Source organism: Gracilinanus agilis, chromosome 5 (genome assembly GCF_016433145.1).
Source record: "Gracilinanus agilis isolate LMUSP501 chromosome 5, AgileGrace, whole genome shotgun sequence".
Classification (NCBI taxonomy): domain Eukaryota; kingdom Metazoa; phylum Chordata; class Mammalia; order Didelphimorphia; family Didelphidae; genus Gracilinanus; species Gracilinanus agilis.
In genome coordinates, this window is record NC_058134.1 from 229,238,851 (window position 1) to 229,260,777 (window position 21,927).

The window sequence follows — 21,927 nt, forward strand, 5'->3', positions numbered from 1 at the left end:
GTGAAAGAAGACAACAACAAACATATAAGAAAATAATTTGTGTAAGGAAATAAAATGAAAAATGATCTTTCAATCTGCATTCAGACTCCATCAGTTCCTTTTATGATGGTGGATAGCATTTTTCATCATGAGTCCTTAGATACTTACCTTGCTGGTACTAGTTAAGTCATTCATAGTTATCATAGTAGAATATTTCTTTTACTCTGTACAGTGTTCTCCTTGTTCTACTCCATTCTACATTAATATTCATAAAAGTCTTTTAAGGTTTTTCTGAAATTGTCCTGTTCATCATTTCATATAATACAATAGTATTCCTTCACAATTATACACCACAACTTTTTCAGCCATTCCCCAAATGATGGGCATCCCCTCAATTTCCGGATCTTTTAAAAAATATAAATATAGATCGTTTCCCCTTAAAAAATCTCATTGGGATACAGAACTAGCAGTGGTATTGCTGGTTTGCAGGGAATGCACAGTTTTATAGTCCTTTGGGCACAGTGTCAAATTGTTCTCCAACACGATTAGATCACTTTACAATTCTAGAACAGTCAGTGGTTTTTATTCTTACCTCTTCTCCAACAGTTGTCATTTTCCTTTTCTGTCACATTAGTCAATCTAATAGGTATGGAATGGCACATCAGAATTATTTTAATGCGCATTTATTTAATCAGTAGTGACTTAGGGCATTTTTTCATGTGACTGGATAGCTTTGATGACTTAATCTGAAAACTACCTGTTCATTTTTCTATCAATTGGGGAATGGCTTGTATTCTTATAAATTTGACTTTGTTCTTTGTATATTGAAAATGAGGTCTTTATCAGAGAAACTTACTGTAAAATGTTTTTTTTTCATATTTACAATTACTGTATATTTCCTGCCATCCTCTTTCCAGTTGCTTCATCTACTTTCTATCTCCTTTGTCATCCTTAAAAGTGTTTTATTTCTGATCACTGATTCCTCCAATCTACTCTAATTTCTCTCAGTCCCACCTTTCCTCTGCTAATTTCCTATAGGGTAAGATAGATTTGTATATGCAGCTGAAAGCATGTTATTCCCTCTTTGAACCAACTCTGATGCACTTTTCCCATCTTCCTCTCCATTGTAAAAGCTTTTTCATGTCTTTTATGTGAATTAATTTACCCCATTCCACCTTTCCCTTGCCCTTTCTCTCCAAGCATTCCTCTTTCTACTTTTAATTTTTTTATATTGTTATGATTAAAATTCTCTGGAGGCTGCTGTGCATTAATTTGTAATTATTAGTAAAGGTTAGAGAGAGAGAAAGAGAGAAACCATATGATCGCCTGGCCATGCTTAATTAATCTCAGTTTGTGCACCAAAAAGCAGCTGCTGCCTGTAAGAGTCTCCAGCCCCTGCATGCTGAAAATCTCACACCTGGAAAAAGAGACCAGCTTCTCCTGCCCTTTCTTTTTCTTTTTTCTTTTTTCTTTAATTAATTATTTTAGAATATTTTTCCATGGTTACATGACTCATGTTCTTTCCCTCCCCACTCAAGAAGCTGATGAGCAATTCCACTGGGTTTTATGTGTATTTCAGAAGCTATTTCCATATTATTAATATTTGCAATAGAGTGATCATTTAAAGTCAACATTCCCAATCATATCCCCATCAAACCATGTGATCAATCATATGTTTTTTCTTCTGCATTTCTACTCCCACAGTAGAAGTCCCTCTGAATTATCCTGGATCATTGCATTGCTGCTAGTAGAGAAGTCCATTACATTCGATTGTGCCACAGTGTATGTGTCTCTGTGTATAAGGTTCTCCTGATTCTGCTCCTTTCACTCTGCATCAATTCCTGGAGGTTTTTCCAGTTCACATGGAATTCCTCCAGTTCATTATTCTTTTCAGCACAATAGTATCCTATCACCAAAAGATACCACAATTTGTTCAGCCATTCCCCAATTGATGGACACCTCCTCATTTTCCATTTTTTTTGCCACTACAAAGAGTATGTCTATAAATATTTTTGTACACTCTGCCCTTTCTTATGAAGCCAGTATTGGCCACACTTCCTGGGACCCTATGGTTGGACAGAAAGCCTCAGGCCAGATCCAAGCCCTGTCTTTTTGATATACCACCAGTTGGTTGGGGACTTAAGCCAGCCCCTTTCAAGCACCACATAGCCATACATTGTCCAGTCAAAGGATGGAGCTGATACTGTCCAAAAATTAGTTTTCAAACAGAATGAGAGTGTACAATTTATATCAAACTCACACTATCCCCCTCTGATTCTTTCAGAGATTAACATGTTATTTTCCCCACTCTGATACTTTGGGATATTGACATGCTAGTCTCCCCAATGAATCATCCCATATATAGTATTTATACATTTTAAGATTATCTCACCAGAGTGCATAAATGCATGGAGATATTATACATTCCATGGAGGGTCTAGCTCCATTTTTGGTGTTTCTTAACATTTTAGAAAATGATTGATAAGAGCATTGACAAGGAATCATTAGGGGGCATTCCCCTTTTTGGCACAAGGGTTTTACAATTAGGATAAAATAATGGTTTGTGAGTAGAACAGAAGTGGATGCAGGGCCCAATTCCCTCACAGGCTCAGTTCATTATATCCAAAGGCTCACTTAGAGTCTCATGATATAATGCTTGATTTCTGGGGATATCCTTTATTGCTGACCTCTCTTTTATAGTCTGCCTGAAACTGTGATAGTCCTTATAGCACCTTCTCCAGGAGATCTGTGTTCTTGATCTAGGTTATTGGTAATTTCTTCCCTAAAATTGTGTTTAAAAGAAGATCTATAAACCTTTAGGAGAACTTAACACTCCCCTCCTCAGAGGAAGAACTATTGCCCATGATCTAATCCTAACATAACCTGATGGTAACCCAAGATAATATTCCAGCATGATGAATATTCATTTACAGCAACAATAGACATGGTAAAGGATGTATGACTGTGCTGTTAGGTTTCTGATCTAAGAAGATATTAACTAATATGTGGATTACAAGAGGAGAGAAAAATATATGTAAATAAATATATTAGAATCTTAACAAGATCCTGATATATTTTCAAAGTCTAGTGGAGGTAGTTTGTTATCCTACAAGAGTGTAGGTCAGGTGCAACAATATTGCAGTTATCCACCACCTTTCATGACTAAGGAAAGTTGCCATGCCAAAGAAAAAAGAAGGCAGAAGTCTGACAAAAAGGGGGATGTGGTCTCCTAGTTTAATTTCAACTCCATCATAGGGACAGCAAGCTGGAATTAGAGTCGAATAGGGATTTATTTCAGTCTCATATCTTATAGAGTGAAACAGAGAAAGCCAGCCTCAGAATTCTGCTGAACAGCCACTTTCCCAAGTCTCCCCACTTTGGCATTGACATTCACCCATCCCACAGGGGTTGTTGACATCTGTGATCATCTGCTCATTAAAAATCTCTTTGATTTCCTTGAATCAAATTCAAACATCAGTTATAGTTCTATAAGACTTAACAACCAATGGCAGTTTCAATAGTCTAAACTTTGGGTTATGCAATGTTGTCAGAGCTGTTAGACATTTTAAACTGATTCTTCAATAGCAAAAATCAGTTAAAATTCCATAAACTCAAGATTTTTAAAAAATCATATTTACATGAGAAAGAAAAAAAATTAAAAAGATCATATCTAAAACTCCATTAAACAATGTAACGGTTAAAACAGAGATTTTAAAAATACAGATTGATTACTTAAAAGCTGAATCTATTATCTCTCTAACATGGTCATGATTCACAATACATATATACCTAAATTCTTCTCTTATTGAAAGTTTAGCATAGACTTTAGTACAACTAAGGTAAAGTCTGAAAAGGACACATATTTCTAGGATTAAAAAGTTGGCTATAGCTGCCAACAAACCTGTTCCCTATTGCCAAGAGAGGTTCCATCATGCATCATCAGATGTCATGTTTATGTTTAAAGCAATTTGCTGAATGTCGTTCCAAATTCTTTGATGTTCACGGACATTCATAACAATTTCACCTGATCTATTTAAGTAAGAACAACAAAATTGTTTAATAAAGGTACAGACACCCACAGAAGAGGTTTTTAGCGTATCAAAGGCCAGCCAGTTTTGTATGATTGTCTTTGCTAAGGAACCAGTTTTCTCCTGGAGTAGGGGAATAACCTTAGTATTTCTGGAGATGGCTTAAACTGTATCCTGGGTCAATTTCTCAAACTCAGCAGAGATATTCCCAATAGAATCTATTAGTGCCACATCCCAAAAGAGAGCATAGCAACCTAGAAAAATCTTTGTGCTTCAGATGAATTGTCTCCTGAGTTAGGGCTAGATTTTACTCTGTGTATGCTACCAAGTGCCCACATTCCCAAGAATGGACTTGTCTACCCAACCAATAAGATTGTACGCTGACGCTGGTGGTGTAATGTAGGCCACAACACAGGTGCCATACCACCTGTGGGGAAGAGAGAGGAGTAAGATGAAGAGTTGCAAACATAGAATTGCCCAGGGGTCACCCAATCCCATGAGAAATGTCTCCAGCTCTGAATGAGACAGTAATAGTTGCAAAAGATAACATATTTATGTGATCAATCCTTTATGCTTTGTCTTAGGACAAATAAATGTTGTGGTAGGGAATAGAATAGTGAGATTGAACTTTACATTGTCACCATATATATCTACTCCTCAATGGTCCTTACCTCTTTTAATATAGAAGTTAAAGATGCTCCCTAATATATGAAAACTATCCTTGAAGTCATGTTAAAATCAACTGAGATTTGCAAATCTGTGAATCTTTCAAAGACCAATGATAGTAGTTGTGTTGAAGTAAATCCACTTGTCACAAATGATAATACATATAACAAAAGCCAAAGAGTCAACAGGCTTATTTGGCAATATATGACCCTCCTGAGCTGCAAATTGTGGCAGTCTTAATCTTATGGGCTGGAATTATTGCCCATGATAAAGTAGAGCTCTGATGAACTAGTTAGTCTCTAGCATCCATAAGGTCCAATGACTTTGCATTGGAGTAGAGCAGTGATTCCCAAAGTGGGTGCTACTGCCCCCTGGTAGGTGCTGCAGCAGTCCAGGAGGGTGGTGATGGCCACAAGTGTATTTGTCTTTCCTATTAATTGCTATCAAAATTTTAAAAAATTAATTTACAGGAGGCTAAGTAATATTTTTTTCTGGAAAGGGGGTGGTAGGCCAAAAAAGTTTGGGAACCATTGGTGTAGAGTATGTCCTATTTGGCTAGGGACCTTAATGATACTATTATCCTTACCAGTCACCAGAAGAAGAAAATATAACATCATTTAATGCTAAGAACAAAATAGTACCAAATGAGGGTAGCATTTTTTAAAACAGAGTTAACTAAATTAGATTTAACTATAAACTCTATTCACAAAAAGAGAAGAATAAAAATGAAAGCAAAATGATATCCAAAACCAAGTAAGCAATGATGTACAATAAAACTGATAGAATACAATTACTCAAGAATAAAATTACTCAGTGTCAGTAGAATGGTGCCTGTTTTACATGAGAGCAATGAATCCAAGAGTCCTTTTCTCCAATTTTAATGGTAGTTAGAGTAGTTAGCAATACTTGGAAAGGGCCTTCCCAAGCAGGCTGAGTTCCTCCAGTTTACTGAAAGTTCTTTATATAGACTTTGTCTGCTGTAGTAGATCATGAAGTAAGAAATCCAAGGGTACAGGCTGTACTGCAGCCTCAAAGTCATGAAGTTCATATAATTTGACCTATAATTCCTATATATAAGAAGCAACTGCTCTCTCTCCACATGCCTAATGATATGTTTGAAGGGGAAAAGGTTTGATCTGAATACAGGGATGTCCAAAAATCATTTCAAATGGTGAGAAATGTAGATCTCCCCTAGGTCTGTTATGAAGGAAAAAATAGGGCTAAGTGGAGAATCTCAGGCCACTTCAAGTGAATTTCAGTGCACAATTTGTCAATCATATTTTAAAGTTCTTCTTATGTTCTTGTCCTGAGCTCTGGGATGGTAGGGTCTATGGAATTTGGGAGTAATTCTCAAATAAGAATAAACCTGTGATAAAAAAGAATTGGTAAAATGAGTTCCCTTATCTAAATCAATGCATGCAACTAGGCCAAATTGGGGAACAATCTCCTTCAATAGCATTTCAACAACAACAAAAAAGCTGCTATGGCACAAGTACTAGGGAAGATTTCCATCCATCTGTTGAGTTGGTTCATTATAACAAGACAAACTTTATAATGCCCAGCTTTAGGCATACTGATAAAATAAATCAATTTGCATCTGTTCAAAAGTTATATAAGAGAAGGGATCCCCACCAAAATCCTTGGCATAGAAGGCATGCTGACTACATACTTGGCAGGTAGGGCAAGAGGTGCACACATGAGAGGTAATATTAGTAATACTGTAGGTCATCCAAATTCTTTGAATGGAGTCCACAACCCTCTGTGTACCAAAGTAGCCATTACTGTGAACAGATAAGAATATTTGATGATAGAAGCTCCTAGGAAGTAGGTGTTTCCCTTCTGATGATATCCAAACTCCCTTAATCTGCTTTGTTTTAAATGAATGCTTCCATTTCTTGTTCATTATAAGACAAATTTGGTTCATTATTAGATGTCGGAGTTAAAATTAATTCAGGTCCTTCTAAGACTGCAAGCTTAGTTGCAGTGTCTGCCTTTTGATTTCTCCTAGAGAGTGTCAGTACCTCCTGTGTGGAATAAAGAATGGACAATAGCCAAAGCTGTGGGTAGCTTAAAAGCAGAGTTCTTTAATGATCTTTGCATTTTTGATTATTTTTCTAGCAGAAAATATGCCAATCCATTTATTTTATTTTTTGAATATTTATTTTGAATTTTTTTATTGATTAATTATGAAAAATTTTCCATGATTACATGATTCATAATCTTTCCCTCTCCTCCTCCCAACCCCCTCCCATAGCCAACATGAAATTCCACTGGGTTTTACATGTGTCATTGATCAAAACCTATTGATATTTGCACTAGAGTGATCGTTTAGAGTCTGCATCCCCAATCATATCCCCATTGACCTGGGTGATCAAGCAATTATTTTTCTTCTTTGTTTCTACTTCCACAGTTCTTTCCCTGTATGTAGATAACATTCTTTCTCATAAGTCCCTCAGAAGTGTTTTGGATCATTGAATTGCTGCTAGTGGAAAAGTCCATTACAATCAATTGTGCCACAATGTATCTGTCTCTGTGTATATGGTTCTCCTGCTTCTGCTCCTTTCACTCTGCATCAATTCCTGGAGGTCTTTCCAGTTCACATGGAATTCCTCCAGTTTATTATTCCTTTGAGCATAATATTATTCCATCACCAACAGATACCATAATTTGTTCAGCCAATCCCTAATCGAAGGGCATCCCTTTGTTTTCCAATTTTTTGCCACCACAAAGAGTGTGGCTATAAATATTTTTGTGCAAGATTTTTTCCCTATTACCTCTTTGGGGGTACAAACTCAGTAGTGGTATGGTTGGATCAAAGGGTAGCAGTATTTTAAAGCCCTTTGGGCATAGTTCCAAATTGCCATCCAGAATGGTTGGATCAATTCACAACTCCACCAGCAATGAATTAATGTCCCTATTTTGACACATCCCCTCCAACATGTATTACTTTCCTTTGCTGTCATTTTAGCCAGTGTGCTCAGTGTGAAGTCGTACTTCAGAGTTGTTTTGATTTGCATTTCTCTATAAGAGATTTAGAATACTTTTTCATGTGTTTATTGATAGTTTTTATTTTTTTATCTGAAAATTGCCTATTCATGTCCTTTGCCCATTTATCAATTGGGGAATGGCTTGATTTTTTGTACAATTGATTTAGCACCTTATTAATTTGAGTAATTAGACCTTTGTCATAGTTTTTTGTTATAAAGATTGTTGATTCCCTTTTAATTTTGGTTGCATTGGTTTTGTTTGTACAAAACCTTTTTAATTTAATGTAATCAAATTATTTATTTTACATTTTGTACTTTTTTCTAACTCTTGTTTGGTCTTGAAATCTTTCCTTTCTCAAGATCTGACAGGTATACTATTTTATGTTCACCTAATTTACCTATAGTTTCCTTTATATTCAAGTCACTCACCCATTCTGAATTTATCTTAGTGTAGGGTGGGAGATGTTGATCTAAACCTAATATCTCCCATACTGTTTTCCAATTTTCCCAGCAGTTTTTGTAAAATAGTGGATTTTTGTCCCAAAAGCTGGGATCTTTGGGTTTATCATACACTGTCGTGCTGAGGTCATTTACCCCAACTCGATTCCACTGATCCTCCCTTCTGTCTCTTAATCAGTACTATATTGTTTTGATGACCATTGCTTTATAGTACAGTGTAAGATGTGGTACTGCTAGGCCCCCATACCTGACTTTTTTTTTTAACAATTTCCCTTGATATTCTTGATCTTTTGTTCTTCTAAATGAACTTTATTATAGTCTTTTCTAATTCAGTAAAAATGTTTCTTGGTATTTTGATAGGTATGGCACTGAATAAGTAAATTAATTTGGGTAGGATTGTCATTTTTATCATGTTAGCTCATCCTACCCATGACCAATTAATGTTTTTTACAATTGTTTAGATCCAGTTTTAATTGTGTGGAAAATGTTTTGTAATTGTGTTCATATAATTCCTGTGTTTGTTTTAACAAAGAGATACCTAAATATTTTATATTGTCTAGGGTGATTTTAAACAGAACTTCTCTTTCTAACTCTTGCTGCTGGGATGTGTTGAAAATATATGTAAATGGTGATGATTTAGGTGGGTTTATTTTGTATCCTGCAACTTTGCTGAAGTTGATTATTTCCACTAGCCTTTTAGTTGATTCTCTATGGTTCTTTAAGAAGACCATTATATCATCTGCAAATAGTGGTAACTTGGTCTCCTCATTGCCTATTTTAATACCTTCAATTTCTTTTTCTTTAATTGCTACTGTTAGTGTTTCTAGCATCTAACATGTTTTCTAACATGTTAAATAGTAGAGGTGATAATAAAATCAGCATCCTTGTTTTACTCCTGATCTTATTGGGAAGGATTCTAATTTATCCCCCTTGCAGATGATGCTTTGCTGATGGTTTTAAATATATACTACTTATTATTTTTAGGAAAGGCCCTTCTATTCCTATACTTTCTAGTGTTTTCAATAGGAATGAGTGTTGTATTTTATCAAAGGCTTTTTCTGCATCTATTGAGATAATCATGTGATTTTTGTTGGTTTGCTTGTTGATATGGTCAATTACATGGATGATTTCCTAATATTGAACCATCCTTGCATTCCTGGTATAAAGCCCACCTGATCATAGTGAATAACACTCATGATCACTTGCTGGAGTCTTTTTGCTAGTATTCTATTTAAAATTTTTGCATCAATGTTCTTTAAGGAGATTGGTCTGTTATTTTCTTTCTCTTTTTTTGATCTGCCTGGCTTGGGAATCAGTATCATATTTATGTCATAAAAGGAATTTGGTAGAACTCCTTCTTTGCTTATTTTGTTATTTAGTTTGCCTAGTATTGGGATTAGTTGTTCTTTAAATGTTTGATAGAATTCACTTGTGAAACCATCTATGCTATCCCTTTTAATAGAAGAACCATCAGTGTATAGAATTCAATCAGAATTTCTAAAGGTATGTTAACTCATTATGGGGCTTTTCAGCCATGTCCACTACCAATTTACAAGTATAGAATAGTTCCTCATAGACTAGCAAGTCAGGAAACAATGTTTTAGGATTGAGAACTGTACAGCATTTTAGGGCAATACTTTGATTTTCTAACAAAGTTATATCATATCTAGCAAGCCTTTGATCTGAAAATTCCTTGTTTTGTGTCAGAGCATTCATGTCTCAACCTTGTGGGATCAAAGAACAATTAAAAGAGAACCAAGAATGATGTCTAATGATTTGTTCACCTGTGACTGCAACTGGCCTGAAGCAGGGTGGTGCTCCAGTGGTGTTGTGTAATTTCTAATCACAGGTATGCAAATGACAAGCAAAGTCTCCAAGCCATAAAGAAAGATAGGTTTATTGGAAGAGGGCATGTCCCACAACAAAGCTGGACCCCCTGGTCAAGACCAGAAGACCCAGAGCACTGTAAGAGACCTTCTTTTATACCTCAAGGAATTAGGCAAGTTTTATACCAGTATGAAAATAGTCCATGACAATAGTTATACCCATCTAAAAACAGAGGCTCCTGGAAGGCAATGTTCATTGGTTAGGACAACTAGGAAGTGCTTTTTATTGGTAAAAGGAATCATTTGACAGTAACAGGAATCACTTGATGGAAAAAGGTGAGCAGTGGTGCCTGGGCTAGTGATGCAAAAGATAAGAATGGGTAGTGTTGGGAGTTATCTGGTTCTGAACCCAGGATCAGGCATCATGACATATAGTGGATCACAAATTTAAGACTATGATTGATGAGGGTGCATGATATAGCAATTTTGAAGGGTGGGGAGGACACTAAGGCCTATGCTAAAGCAGTTATTTACTTAATTCAAAACCTTAATACTCATGCTAAAATGATCAAAAACCTATTAATATTATCACTTATGATATCTTTAGTTGCCTTATCTTAAAATCACAATTATGGTTAACTCAAAACTATTGCCAACATTAAAATCTAATCCTTATATAAGGGGGTAGGGAGTTTTTCTCCCACAGTGGTCATTGCATACAAGTGTGCGGAATAGTAAGCAACTGGGCAGTGTGTGGGTCCTATGGCTTGAGTCAAGACCCCCTCTGTTCATGTACATATAAAGTAAATGGCTCTTTATAATCTGTAATTCCTAGAGAAGGGGCAGACAGAATGGCTTGTTTTAATTCTGTGAGAGATGAAAGGTTGAGATTCTAATTCAATGATTCCCAAAGTGGGTGCTACCACCACCTGGTGGGTGCTGCAGCCATCCAGGGGGGTGGTGATGGCCACAGGTGCATTTATCTTTCCTATTAATTGCTATTAAAATTAAAAAAATTAATTTCCAGGGGACTAAGTAATATTTTTTCTGGAAAGGGTGAGGTAGGCCAAAAAAGTTTGGGAACCACTGTTCTAATTGAAGTGGTTCAGGGACTGAAATTTTAGTCAGAATTACAAGGGGCTTAGTCACTTCCCTGTAATGGAGAATTCAAAGTCTGCAGAACCTTGTTGTCCCCAAGATTGCTCTCAGCTGTCTCTCTTTTTAAAAAAATTTATTAATATTCGTTTTTAACATGGTTACATGATTCATGCTCCTACTTTCCCCTTCACCCCCCCTCCCCCCACTCATGGCTGACGCACATACAGCTGTCTTTTAGGAGTTGCAAGTTGTTAAATGGCTTCAATGCACCTGGGGAAAATAGAGATGGCTCAATCAGCTACAATAAAGCCTAACTATTCTACCTTTTAAAGTCACCAGTGAACCTTTGTCCTAGAAACCTTGTGGCCTCTCCTGTGAAGCTCTAAGAGGAAATGCCTACTGTCTTCCTGGCATATCTGTACATCTGGGGCTGCTAAAAACAAATAAAAAAATTAGCTAAAGCCTGTTGTAAAATTTGTGAAAACAAAGTTGGAGGTAACTTTGTCCATGTCCATTGGGATTCTTTCTCAGCGAAAGCAAATGCATGCATTTGCATGCATATGTATGAAAAGGGCTTTCTCTTGTGATGCTCCAAGCATTCTCCATCTACAAACTAAGACTCCCCAAAGAGAAGAGAAAGAAAAAAAATCAGGTTTTAATCTCAACCTTAGACTTCCCCCCAGAGGCCTTGTAGTTCTGTTGAACCTCCTAAGCATAGTTTAGTTTTAAAGAGAGGAGATATAATGGAAAGTTATCACTTTATTAAATCGACATACTTATTCCCATACCTTTGAGGCTAGGCCACTTTTGTAACTTCAGTGCTTAGCTTACTCCATTCCTCCTTCAATCTATTAAAAAAAACACATGAAAGAAATGGTCATCTTACCCAAAGCTTCTCCATGACAATTTCAGTTTCATAGGAACCCTAAACTAAAAAAAAATTCTACTCTAGCCTTAAGTGACTCTTATGTGTTGAGGAAAAACTGAGAGTAAAGAAAAGGCAACAGAGGTTCAAGTCTCCAAAATTTATGGAATGCCAAATTGTTATGATAATAATTCTCTGGATACTGATAATTATTTATTAGTAAAGGTTAGAGAGAGAGAGAAATCTTACATGATCACCTGACCATGCCTAATTAACCTCAGTTCACCTGCCAAAAGCAGCTGCTGCTAGTAAGACTCAGGCCCCTGCACACAGAAAGCCCCACAGCCAGAAAAAGACTAGCTTCTTCCATGCCCTTTATTATGAAACCAGTTTTGGCCCCTTCTCCTGGGATTCTCTGGTTGAGACTGACTTAACCTCAGTCAGGGTCCAAGCCTTGTCCTTTTGATATGCCACCAGTCATGCTAAGGCTTAAGCCATCCCCTTCTAAGAGCACCAGGTAGTGCCACAAGTGTCCAGTCAAAGGGTGGGGCTGATATTGACCAAAAATGGGTTTTGAAACAGAATAACGGGATACAATTTATAATATATTCACACAATATCATCCCATCTTAGGTAAATAACATCCATGCCTTTTTTCTCTTCTGTTTTAATTGCCTTAATAATGATTAAGTTCTTAGGGGAGTTATAAGGATCATCTTTCGGTGTAGGAATGTAAATATTTTAATCTTATTGAATTCTTTATGATTTCTCTTTTGATCTTTTTATGCTTCTCTTGAGTCTTGTATTTGCAAGTCAAGTTTTCATCAGGAAGGCTTGAAAGTTCTCTATTTCATTGACTCTCCATTTTCCCCCAGGAAGGATTATATACAGTTTTAGATCTCAGAAACTTTAGAAAATTATAAAAATTGTTTTATGGATTATGAAGAGTATAACTCCAACTATATAGCAAAAATATAGAATGATTCATAAATCTCTATCCTTAGTACATGAAGTAAAAGAATTCCTCTTGATTATTAAGCATTAAATAAAAAGAATTCTGAAGTGGATCAGTATGAGTCTAGGGGATTTTTGCTGAAGCTTTTGTGCTTCTTTATTTAATTTTTTTCATCAATTACATGTAAAAACAGTTTCCAAATGTTAAAGGGAATTTTGAGTCTATGATTCTCTCCTACAGCTACCCCCTTTTGATAGGAAGGAATCTGATATAGATTTTACATGTTAAATCATGTAAAATATTTTTCAGAATTAATCTTTTTTTGTGGAAGAAAATCCAAACAAAAAATTTAAGGAAGTGAAAAATGTTTTCTTTGGTCTGGATTCAGATTCCATCAGTTCTTCCTCTGGAAGCAGATGGCATTCTTCATCATGAGAACTTTGAGGTTGTTTTGTATCATTGGATTGATGAGAATAACTAAGTAATTCACAATTTTTCATCAGTGTTGCTGCCATTGTATACAATGTTGCTGTGGTTCTGCTTATTTTATTCTGTTTCTATTCATGTAAGTCTTTTCAGGTTTTTCTTAGCTTCTTCTGTGCTTTCTTACAGAACAATACTTGTATACTACAATTTAACTCAGCCATTCCTCAATTCATAAGCATCTCCTCACTTTTCAATTTTTTGTTCCCACAAAAAATATTGTTTTAAACATTTTTTTACATATAGATCCTTCCCCATTTAAAAAATGTCTTTGGGATATAAAGCTAATAATGATATTGCTAGGCCAGAGGGTATACATTGTTTTATAACCCTTTGGGCATAGGTCCAAATTGTTTTCTAGAGTGGTTGAATCAGTCTACAACTTGCCCAACTCCCTCAATTTTCCCACATGCCCTAAAATTTTTGTCATTTTCCTTTTCTGTCATAAAGCCAATCTGATAGGTATGAGTGGCACCTCAGTGTTTCAATTTGTATTCGCTAACAATTATTTAGAGCATTTTTGCATGACTTTAGAGAGCTTTAATTATTTTGAGAACTGCCTGTTCATATCCTTTGACTATTTATCAATTGGGAAATGATCTGTATTCTTATTCATTCAGCTAATTTATGTATTTGAGAAATAAGACCTTTATTAGAAAGACTTCCAAAATTTTTTTCCTATGTATTACTCTCTATCTGATTTCCTCCCCATTTATCCTTTTCTTTCTCCTTTCATTCAGTCTCTCCTCAATAGTGTTAAGCTTCTAATTACTACATCCTCCAATTTACTTCTTTTCTATCAGGACTACCACCTTCTCTTATTCCCTCCACCTCCTTCTTTCCTGAAGTGTATGATTGCTTTATAAACCCAATTGATTGTGCACGTTCTTCCCTTTTTGAACCAATTATGACGAGAGTAAGTTTCAAGAGTTCACCTCCCATCCTTTCCCATCTTCCCCTTCACTGTAAAAGCTCTTTCATGCCTCTTTTAAGTGAAATAATTTATCCCATTTTATTTCTTCCTTCCCCCTTCTTCCAGCACTTTCCTTTTTCTCACCGCTTAATTTTATTTTTTTAGACATCATCCCATCGTATTCAATTCACACCCTTGCCCCCTGACTAGGTATACTCATTTCTAACTGCCCTAATAATGACAAAGTTCTTAAAAATTATAAGAATCATCTTCCTGTGTAGGGATATAAATAGTTTAATCTTATTAAATGTCTTTTAATATCTCTTTTATGTTTACCTTTTTATACTTCTCTTGAGTCTTTTATTTCAGAGTCAAATTTTCCATTCAGCTCTGCTTTTTTCATCAGGAATGTTTGCAAGTCCTCTATTTCATTGAATGCCCATTATGCCCCTGAAGGATTATGCTCATTTTTGTTGGGTAAGTGATTTATGGTTGAAGCCTTCACTCCTTTGCCCTCTGGCATATATTCCAGGCCCTCTGATCCTTTTATATAGAATTTGTTATTCTGACTGTAGCTCTAAGATATTTTAATTATTTCCTTTTGACTGCTTGCAATATTTTCTCCTTGATCTGGGAGTTTTGAGTTTTGGCTATAATATTCCCAGAAGTTATCTTTTTGGGATCTCTTTCAGAAGGTGATCAGTGCATTCTTTCCATTTTTTATTTAAAAATATTAAATATTGAGTTGTTTTTAAAAAATACTTTCAGTAAAACATAGTTTATCTTCTTGTATCCTTACCCAAATGCAATTCTTTCCATTTCTACTTTGTCCTCTAGTTCTAGAATCGCAGTGTAGTTTTCTTTGGTAATTTCTTGAAAGATGATGTATAAGCTCTTTTTTAATGAAGTTTTCAGGTAGAGTAGTCCAATAATTCTTAGATTATCTCTCCTAGATTCATTTTCCAGGTCTGTTATTTTTCTAACAAGATATTTGACATTTTATTTTTTTCATTCTTTTGGCTTCATTTCTTTCTGTCTCTTGGAGTCATTAGCTTCCATTTGCTCAATTCTGATATTTTAGGCATGATTTTCTTGAGTGAGCTTTTGAACCCCTTTTCCATTTGGCCAATTCTACTTTGTAAAGAATTATTCTCCTCTTTTTCCATATGGCCTATTGTGTCTTTAAAAGAGTTCTTTTTTTAAACTAATTTCTTTTTTCTGTTTTTTTTTTTAAGGTATAGTAAACTTTTGTGCCTCCTTTAACAATCTGTTGACTCTTTTCCCCATGATTTTCCTGTATCATTCTCATATCATTCCCCATTTTTTATTTTACTTCTCTCAGTTGATTTTTTATTAAATTATTTATTTATTTAGAATCTTCTTCCATGGTTAAATGATTAATGATTTTTTGACCCCTTTTTGCCTCCCCTCTCCTGGAGCTGACAAGCAATTCCACTGAGTTATACATGTATCATTGTTCAAAACCTATTTCCATGTTATGCATATTTTTAATAGAGTGATCTTTTAATGATAATACTCCAATCATATACCCATCGAACCACGAGATCAATCATGTTTTTCTTCTGTGTTTCTACTCCCACAGTTATTTCTCTGGATATGGGTAGTGTTCTTTCTCATAAGTTCCTCAGGATTGTCCTGGATTGTTGCACACTGCTATTAAAAAAATCTGTTACATTTGATTGTGCCACAGTGTTTCAGTTTCTCTGTGTAATGTTCTCCTGGTTCTGCTCCTTTTACTCTGCATCAATAATTCCTGGTGTTCTTTCCAGTTCATATGGAATTCCTCCAGTTCTTCATTCCTTTCAGCACAATAATATTCCATCATCATCAGATACCACAATTTATTCAGCCATTCCCCAATTGACCATATTTGCCAATTTTTTGCCACCACAAAGAATGTAACTATAAATATTTTTGTGCAAGTATTTTTCCTTATTACCTTTTTTGGGTACAAACCAAACAGTGGTATGGCTGGATCAAAGGATATGCATTCTTTTAAAGCCCTTTGGGCATAATTCCAAATTGCTTTCCAGAATGTTTGGATCAATTCACATCTCCACTAGCGATGCATTAGCATTCTGATTTTGCCACATCCCCTCCAACATTTATTACTTTCCTTTGCTCACATATTGCCTAGTCTGCTAGGTGTAAGGTGGTAACTCAGAGTTGTTTTGATTTGCATTTCTCTAATCAAGAGGGATCTAGAATACTTCTTCTAACACTTGTTGATAGTTTTGATTTATTCATATCCGCTGACCATTTGTTGATTGGGGAATGGCTTGATTTTTTGGTAAATTTGACTTAGTTCTTTATGTATTTGGGAAATTAAACCTTTGTCAGAGAGTTTTGTTATACAATTTTTTTCCCTTTTGTTACTCTCCTTCTCTTAGTTGATTTTCAAAAATAGTTTTTGAGCCCCTCTATTAATTCATTTAGGGCTTGAGAGCAATTCCTAGTTTTCTTAGAAATTTTTGATGCAGAAGTGTTGATTTTTGTTGTCTTCTGAGTTTGTTTTTAGTCTTTCCAATAATCAAAATGATTTTATATGGTGAGCTTTTTTTTGGCTTTCTTATTTCCTACCCTTTTTCTTTTCTTTTAACTTAAAATAAAACAACACTTTTAAAGCTGAATTCTGTTTCTGTGGTGGAGAGATGTTCCAAACTTCAGGTTCATTATGCAGTTGTCTTCAGAGCTAGGCCTGGAAATGGTGGTATGATCTAAAGAGTATTGTGATCCCAACCTGTGCTGATCTCTGAGTTAAACACAAGCCCTCTTTTTAACCCTACTACCATGATTAGGATTCTTTGCTCCCCTCAGGCCACAAGCACTGGTGTTTGCTAATACTCCTCACCTTGAGACTGTGACCTAGGATTTTGACCTTGATCTATGTATGAGCAATGCAACAAGAATTTTATAACCAGAGCCAACAAAGGGACTCTTGTTATCTCCTCCTAAGCAGTTGTTTCACTATAGTTTATTATCTGTGACTGAGAGCTTGAGAGGCCTTTGCAATGGATTCAGATATCCCTAGGGGTCTGTCAATGAAATGGTGCCTGCTTTGGCAAGGGCCTTTGTATTCTGCTTCCACCCTTGTGTAATAAATCTTTCATTCTAGCCTTCTAAGTTGTTTTGGGCTGAAAAAAATTCACCTCATCTTTTGGGTGGGTTATACTATTCCAGAATTTGCTTTGAGGCATTATATCATTGTTATTTAGAGAGTAATTTGGCAGAGATGAAGTGGGTCTCTATACTTTCTCCATCATTTTGGCTTTGCCTCTAAGCAGATGAATTTTTAGAAAAACTTGGAAGAGACTACATGAGATAATGAAGGGTGAAAGAAGTAGAACAAAGAGAACATTATATTCGAATACAGATTTATTTGAAGAATAACTTCTGAATGTTTACCTGAATGAACTGAAAAATAACATCATTAAAGATATAATTGATACATACCTTTTTATTGGGTGATAATTTCTATGTATTGAGGAGGTAGGGAAGGTCTGAGATATCTGGGGAAAAATTCTGTTAAAAAAAGCAAAAGTTTTAAAAAAAGAACATTAATAAACTATCATGTTCTAAACAAACTACTACATATTTTATGGATGAAAACTCCTTATTTCCCATGTTAGTTGGAATATTCACATACCATATATGGTAGTATGATAATTATCAGCATTAGAATAGTATTCAAACAAGCAAAAGTTATTTTTTAAAAACTGATCTGATATAAAAAGAAACAATCAGAAAAAAACCCCAATATACACAATGATTAAAGCCAATTGAAAATGAAACAATGAAATGAAATTGAATGCTCTGTAGTTAAAAAGACAAAGCTTGGGTCTATTGAAACAGTCAAAAACATTGATTTCTCTTCTTACCTTCCAAAAGTACGAATGTGGAATCATATAGTATTAGATAAAATTGATTGAATGGTAAACTGATTTTTATTCTCTTATTTAAAAAAAAGGGAAAGTTTATTAGGGAAGATTTCAGCACAATATAAGTTCTGAGTGGACAATATTTCAAGGTAGATCTAAAAAATAATAGTAGTTAATAGTTTTGTGGGGGGCTAGAGGTGAACCTCGGGGCTTTGGGAAGGGTATCTTCTACAAGAATGCAAGACTTTGAAACTTAGCTTAAAAATAAAAAGAGAAATTTATTAATTTGGAAGGTAATGTTGAATCTGGCCCATCAGGGCAGCACAGGTAGAAGCCTGGCTCCTAGGTGGAACAGCATGGGTGGAAAGCTGCTCCTTGAGAGGACAGCATGGATGGAAAAGCTGTCCCCCAGAGGAAATCAATTCTAGGGTTTTTATACTCTTTACAACAGTGAAGATCTCACTCTAGAGTGGGACAATCAAAGGAGGGTAATCTTCAAGGTCAGGTGTTTTGGGTTGGGAGTCACGAGGGTATAAGGATCAATGGAATTTTCCTGATAATAGTTTGCCTGAATTTCTGGGTGTACAATGCTCATGCCAATAGTTCTAATGGGTATACATTCAGAAAAGATTGTGATATATAAACAAATGATTTGAATAAAAAGCAAAGAATGTAAAAACTTTTAATTAAAACAAGTGATTAGCATATAAATTATACTGTATGAATAGAGTAAAATAAAATTGTAATGTAAAACAATGAATATAAGGAATGCAGAGGTGTACATGAACTGATACTAATAATGAAGTAAGCACAAACAAGAAAACTATATACATTTGCCATAGCTTGATAGAGAGATATACCAACTGGCATAACATTTTTCTGCTCTGCAGAAGTTAAAAAACCCACAGAAGTGTGTGAAGAGAGAAATTAGTGTGTTATTCTCAAATATATTAGCAATATTTATATCTCCAAAATGAATATGCCTTGGACTCCCCAGTAGGAGTTAGTAAGCAGGTCTCTTTAAGTGAGCATCCCTTGCCAGGACAAGATTGCCCCACCCTGTTCAGAATACAATGGCCTCTTAATTACCTTTGGCCTGAGTGATACAGAAACAATGTTTTTACTATCAGAAGCAACCAGTGTCTTTACTATACAAAGTATTTTTGGGATTTTGGGATGTGTCTTTTGAGTTGGTACTTTTAAAATGTTTTAAACTGTATCTAGTGATTTAGGAATAAGTTTTGTGAACTAGAGGCGAGGCTCATAGCCTCTTCCCTTTTCTACATCTCCCTTCCCCAGTTTCTTTCACAAGCAACCTTTGATTGCTTTAATTTGCATTTTTGGTCCCTTCACCTCTTACTGGTCCAGCTTGTTCAGTTAGCATTCAAAGGAGTACCTGCCTGAGAAATCTAGCTAGAAGCACTGGAAAACATGATAGTGACTTGTCAGAGGTAGTAATCTCCCAATCATCCCCAAATCCAAAATGTATCATAAATAGTTCTGGGTTTGTATGTAGATTAGAACCTGACTCTGACCCTTGACCATTTGCTAAAGAGGTTAATTTGGAGAATATCCCCTTCAGGAAGGCTGGAACCAGGGTGGATGTGTCAGGATGATGTCATTTAACCTGAGGGTTGTATTTTCCTATAAATAAGGGATTTTCCGGTAAGCTGGAGATTTTGGGAGCCTCCTTCTTCATTCTCTCTCAATAAAATATATTCCATTTTAAAGACGGGTATATCTTCTTATTTTGAGGTCCCCTTAAACTTCCACTTCACATAGAAGGAACAAATAAGAGTTGCCAGTGTCAGTTAACCTTGTGGCCTTGATTTAGAAAATGGAAATTAAAATTATATATTCATAGCTTTCCAGTTTTTATTTAGGTGCACTCATTTTTGTTAGTTTCATGTGAAAATTTGTCTATTAATTTGTCCTCCAAGTAGGATTCTTTGGGAATTTCTATGTTGAGTCTGTAAAATAGTTAATCTATGATGTTTATTCTGGTCCTAGGTAGCAATCAAATTATTTGGCCTAATTGGAGGGCCTTTCGTGGGCTTGTTTTTTCTTGGAATTTTGAATCCTTATGCCAATCCAAAAGTGAGTATTGTTATATATAAATTTTGCTTTAACAACTACATTTTTATGTATGCAGCCCTTTGTAAGGCCATCTGATTGACTAGAGGTAGAAGACAATGGAAATTCCCAAATAAATGAAAACTTAACACTTTGAGAAAACATTTAGAGAAGGACTGACAGTCTTTCTGTTTCATATCATTATGGTTTTTTTTCCATGGAATCTACTAATAGAAATGTCATTAATGTTTTATACATCTGTTCCTGCATTTCTTCTCTGGAAGTGTGACTTACTAAAAGGGAAAGCAATTGAAAACTGATGAGAGTTCCTCAAAGAGAACTAGACACATCATTTCAAAATTCTGAGCATTGATTTTAATGCATGCTTCCAATTGCCTTGAAAACTTTAACTTATCTTTATTTATGTTTACATTTCAGCATGTGTTTGGTTCTAGCTCACATTTGTCAGTAAGAATAAGATTGATAAACAAGAAAGGCTAGTATCTAGATATCTTTATTATAAGATATTGTATAAAGCAAAATTAAATATTTAAAAATAAAATTTTGTATACTTAATTTAATGAATAATGATAAATTATCTGCTTCCTTTTAAAATCCTTACCTTCTGTCTTAGAATCAATATTTTGTATTGGTTCAAAGACAGAAGGAGAGTAAGAACTAGGCGACTGAAGTTGAATGACTTGCCCAGGATCACATATCTAGGAAGTATCCGAGTTCGGATATGAACCCAGGATCTCCCATCTACAGGTTTGACTCAATCTACTGTGCCACCTAGCTACTCCAGAAATTATATGTTTCTTAAATATCCAAAAGGAAAAAAATTCCTGTTTTGATTGCTTAAATCATGAGGCAGAGAAGGAATTCTAGAATACCAGAATGGCTAATGAATTGGACTTAAATTTAATATTGAAAGAATTATATAACATTTTTTAGCCTACTTAATCATTAGAATTCACATTTACAGATTCCTGAGAAGAGAGGCAGAAAAGAGTGTATGAAGCATTAAAGACATTTCTAATAGAGGATTATATGAAAAATTCAGATAGAAGTTGATCAAATTGGATAAGGCTGTGCATGAGTGTTAGGGCAAGGAATATCACTGACACCCAGGATTGTGGAAAGAATCAGGTTTATTGATAATGTGCAGGCTTAATGGAGTCACAGAGGCTAATCCCCCAAATAGCTGTAGGGGTTGGTTTATATAGGGTATGCATATGCATTGGTGCAATGGATAAAAAGGGGTAAGGAGGCAGGGAGTTAGGGCTGAAAATAGCAGCTGGAGACGTCTGGCCCTGAAGATAAGCAACCAGACATACTCAAGACCTGGGCACGGTCAGATGGGAGGGAGCAAGTGGAAATATACATGGTGAGTCAGGATACAGCTGGTGTGTGCTAAAGGTGAAGTGAACAGGGAGGAAAGAAGGAGGGTTGCGGATGGCTCAGCCCCAAGGCTAGAGGGGAGATACAGAGAAAAAGAGCAAGACTTAAAATTCTGAAATTCTGCCTCTACATGAAAACAGTTGAAAAGGGGCTAATGTTGTGACTTGATGGTTTGGATCCTTTCTCTACTCCTAGTTGAAGAGATATCATGTAGAAGAGGGATTAAAATTATCTGTGGGTTCAAGCAAGGGAGAGCTGGAATCAATAAATGTATGTTGATTGGTTGACTAATGGG

At 35.5% G+C, this 21,927-nt stretch overlaps 1 protein-coding gene across 1 annotated transcript in view; it reads left to right on the plus strand.

Annotated features, from left to right (window-relative positions):
• Nucleotides 1-20,551, plus strand: part of LOC123250116 (sodium-coupled monocarboxylate transporter 1-like) — a 238,114-nt gene extending 217,563 nt beyond the window's left edge. Inside the window, exons 11-12 of the mRNA XM_044679153.1 lie at nucleotides 20,169-20,255; nucleotides 20,516-20,551. Of these exons, the coding sequence (XP_044535088.1) occupies nucleotides 20,169-20,255; nucleotides 20,516-20,551 (123 nt within the window). The remainder of the gene's footprint in view (nucleotides 1-20,168; nucleotides 20,256-20,515) is intronic.
• Nucleotides 20,552-21,927: the final 1,376 nt, after the last annotated feature.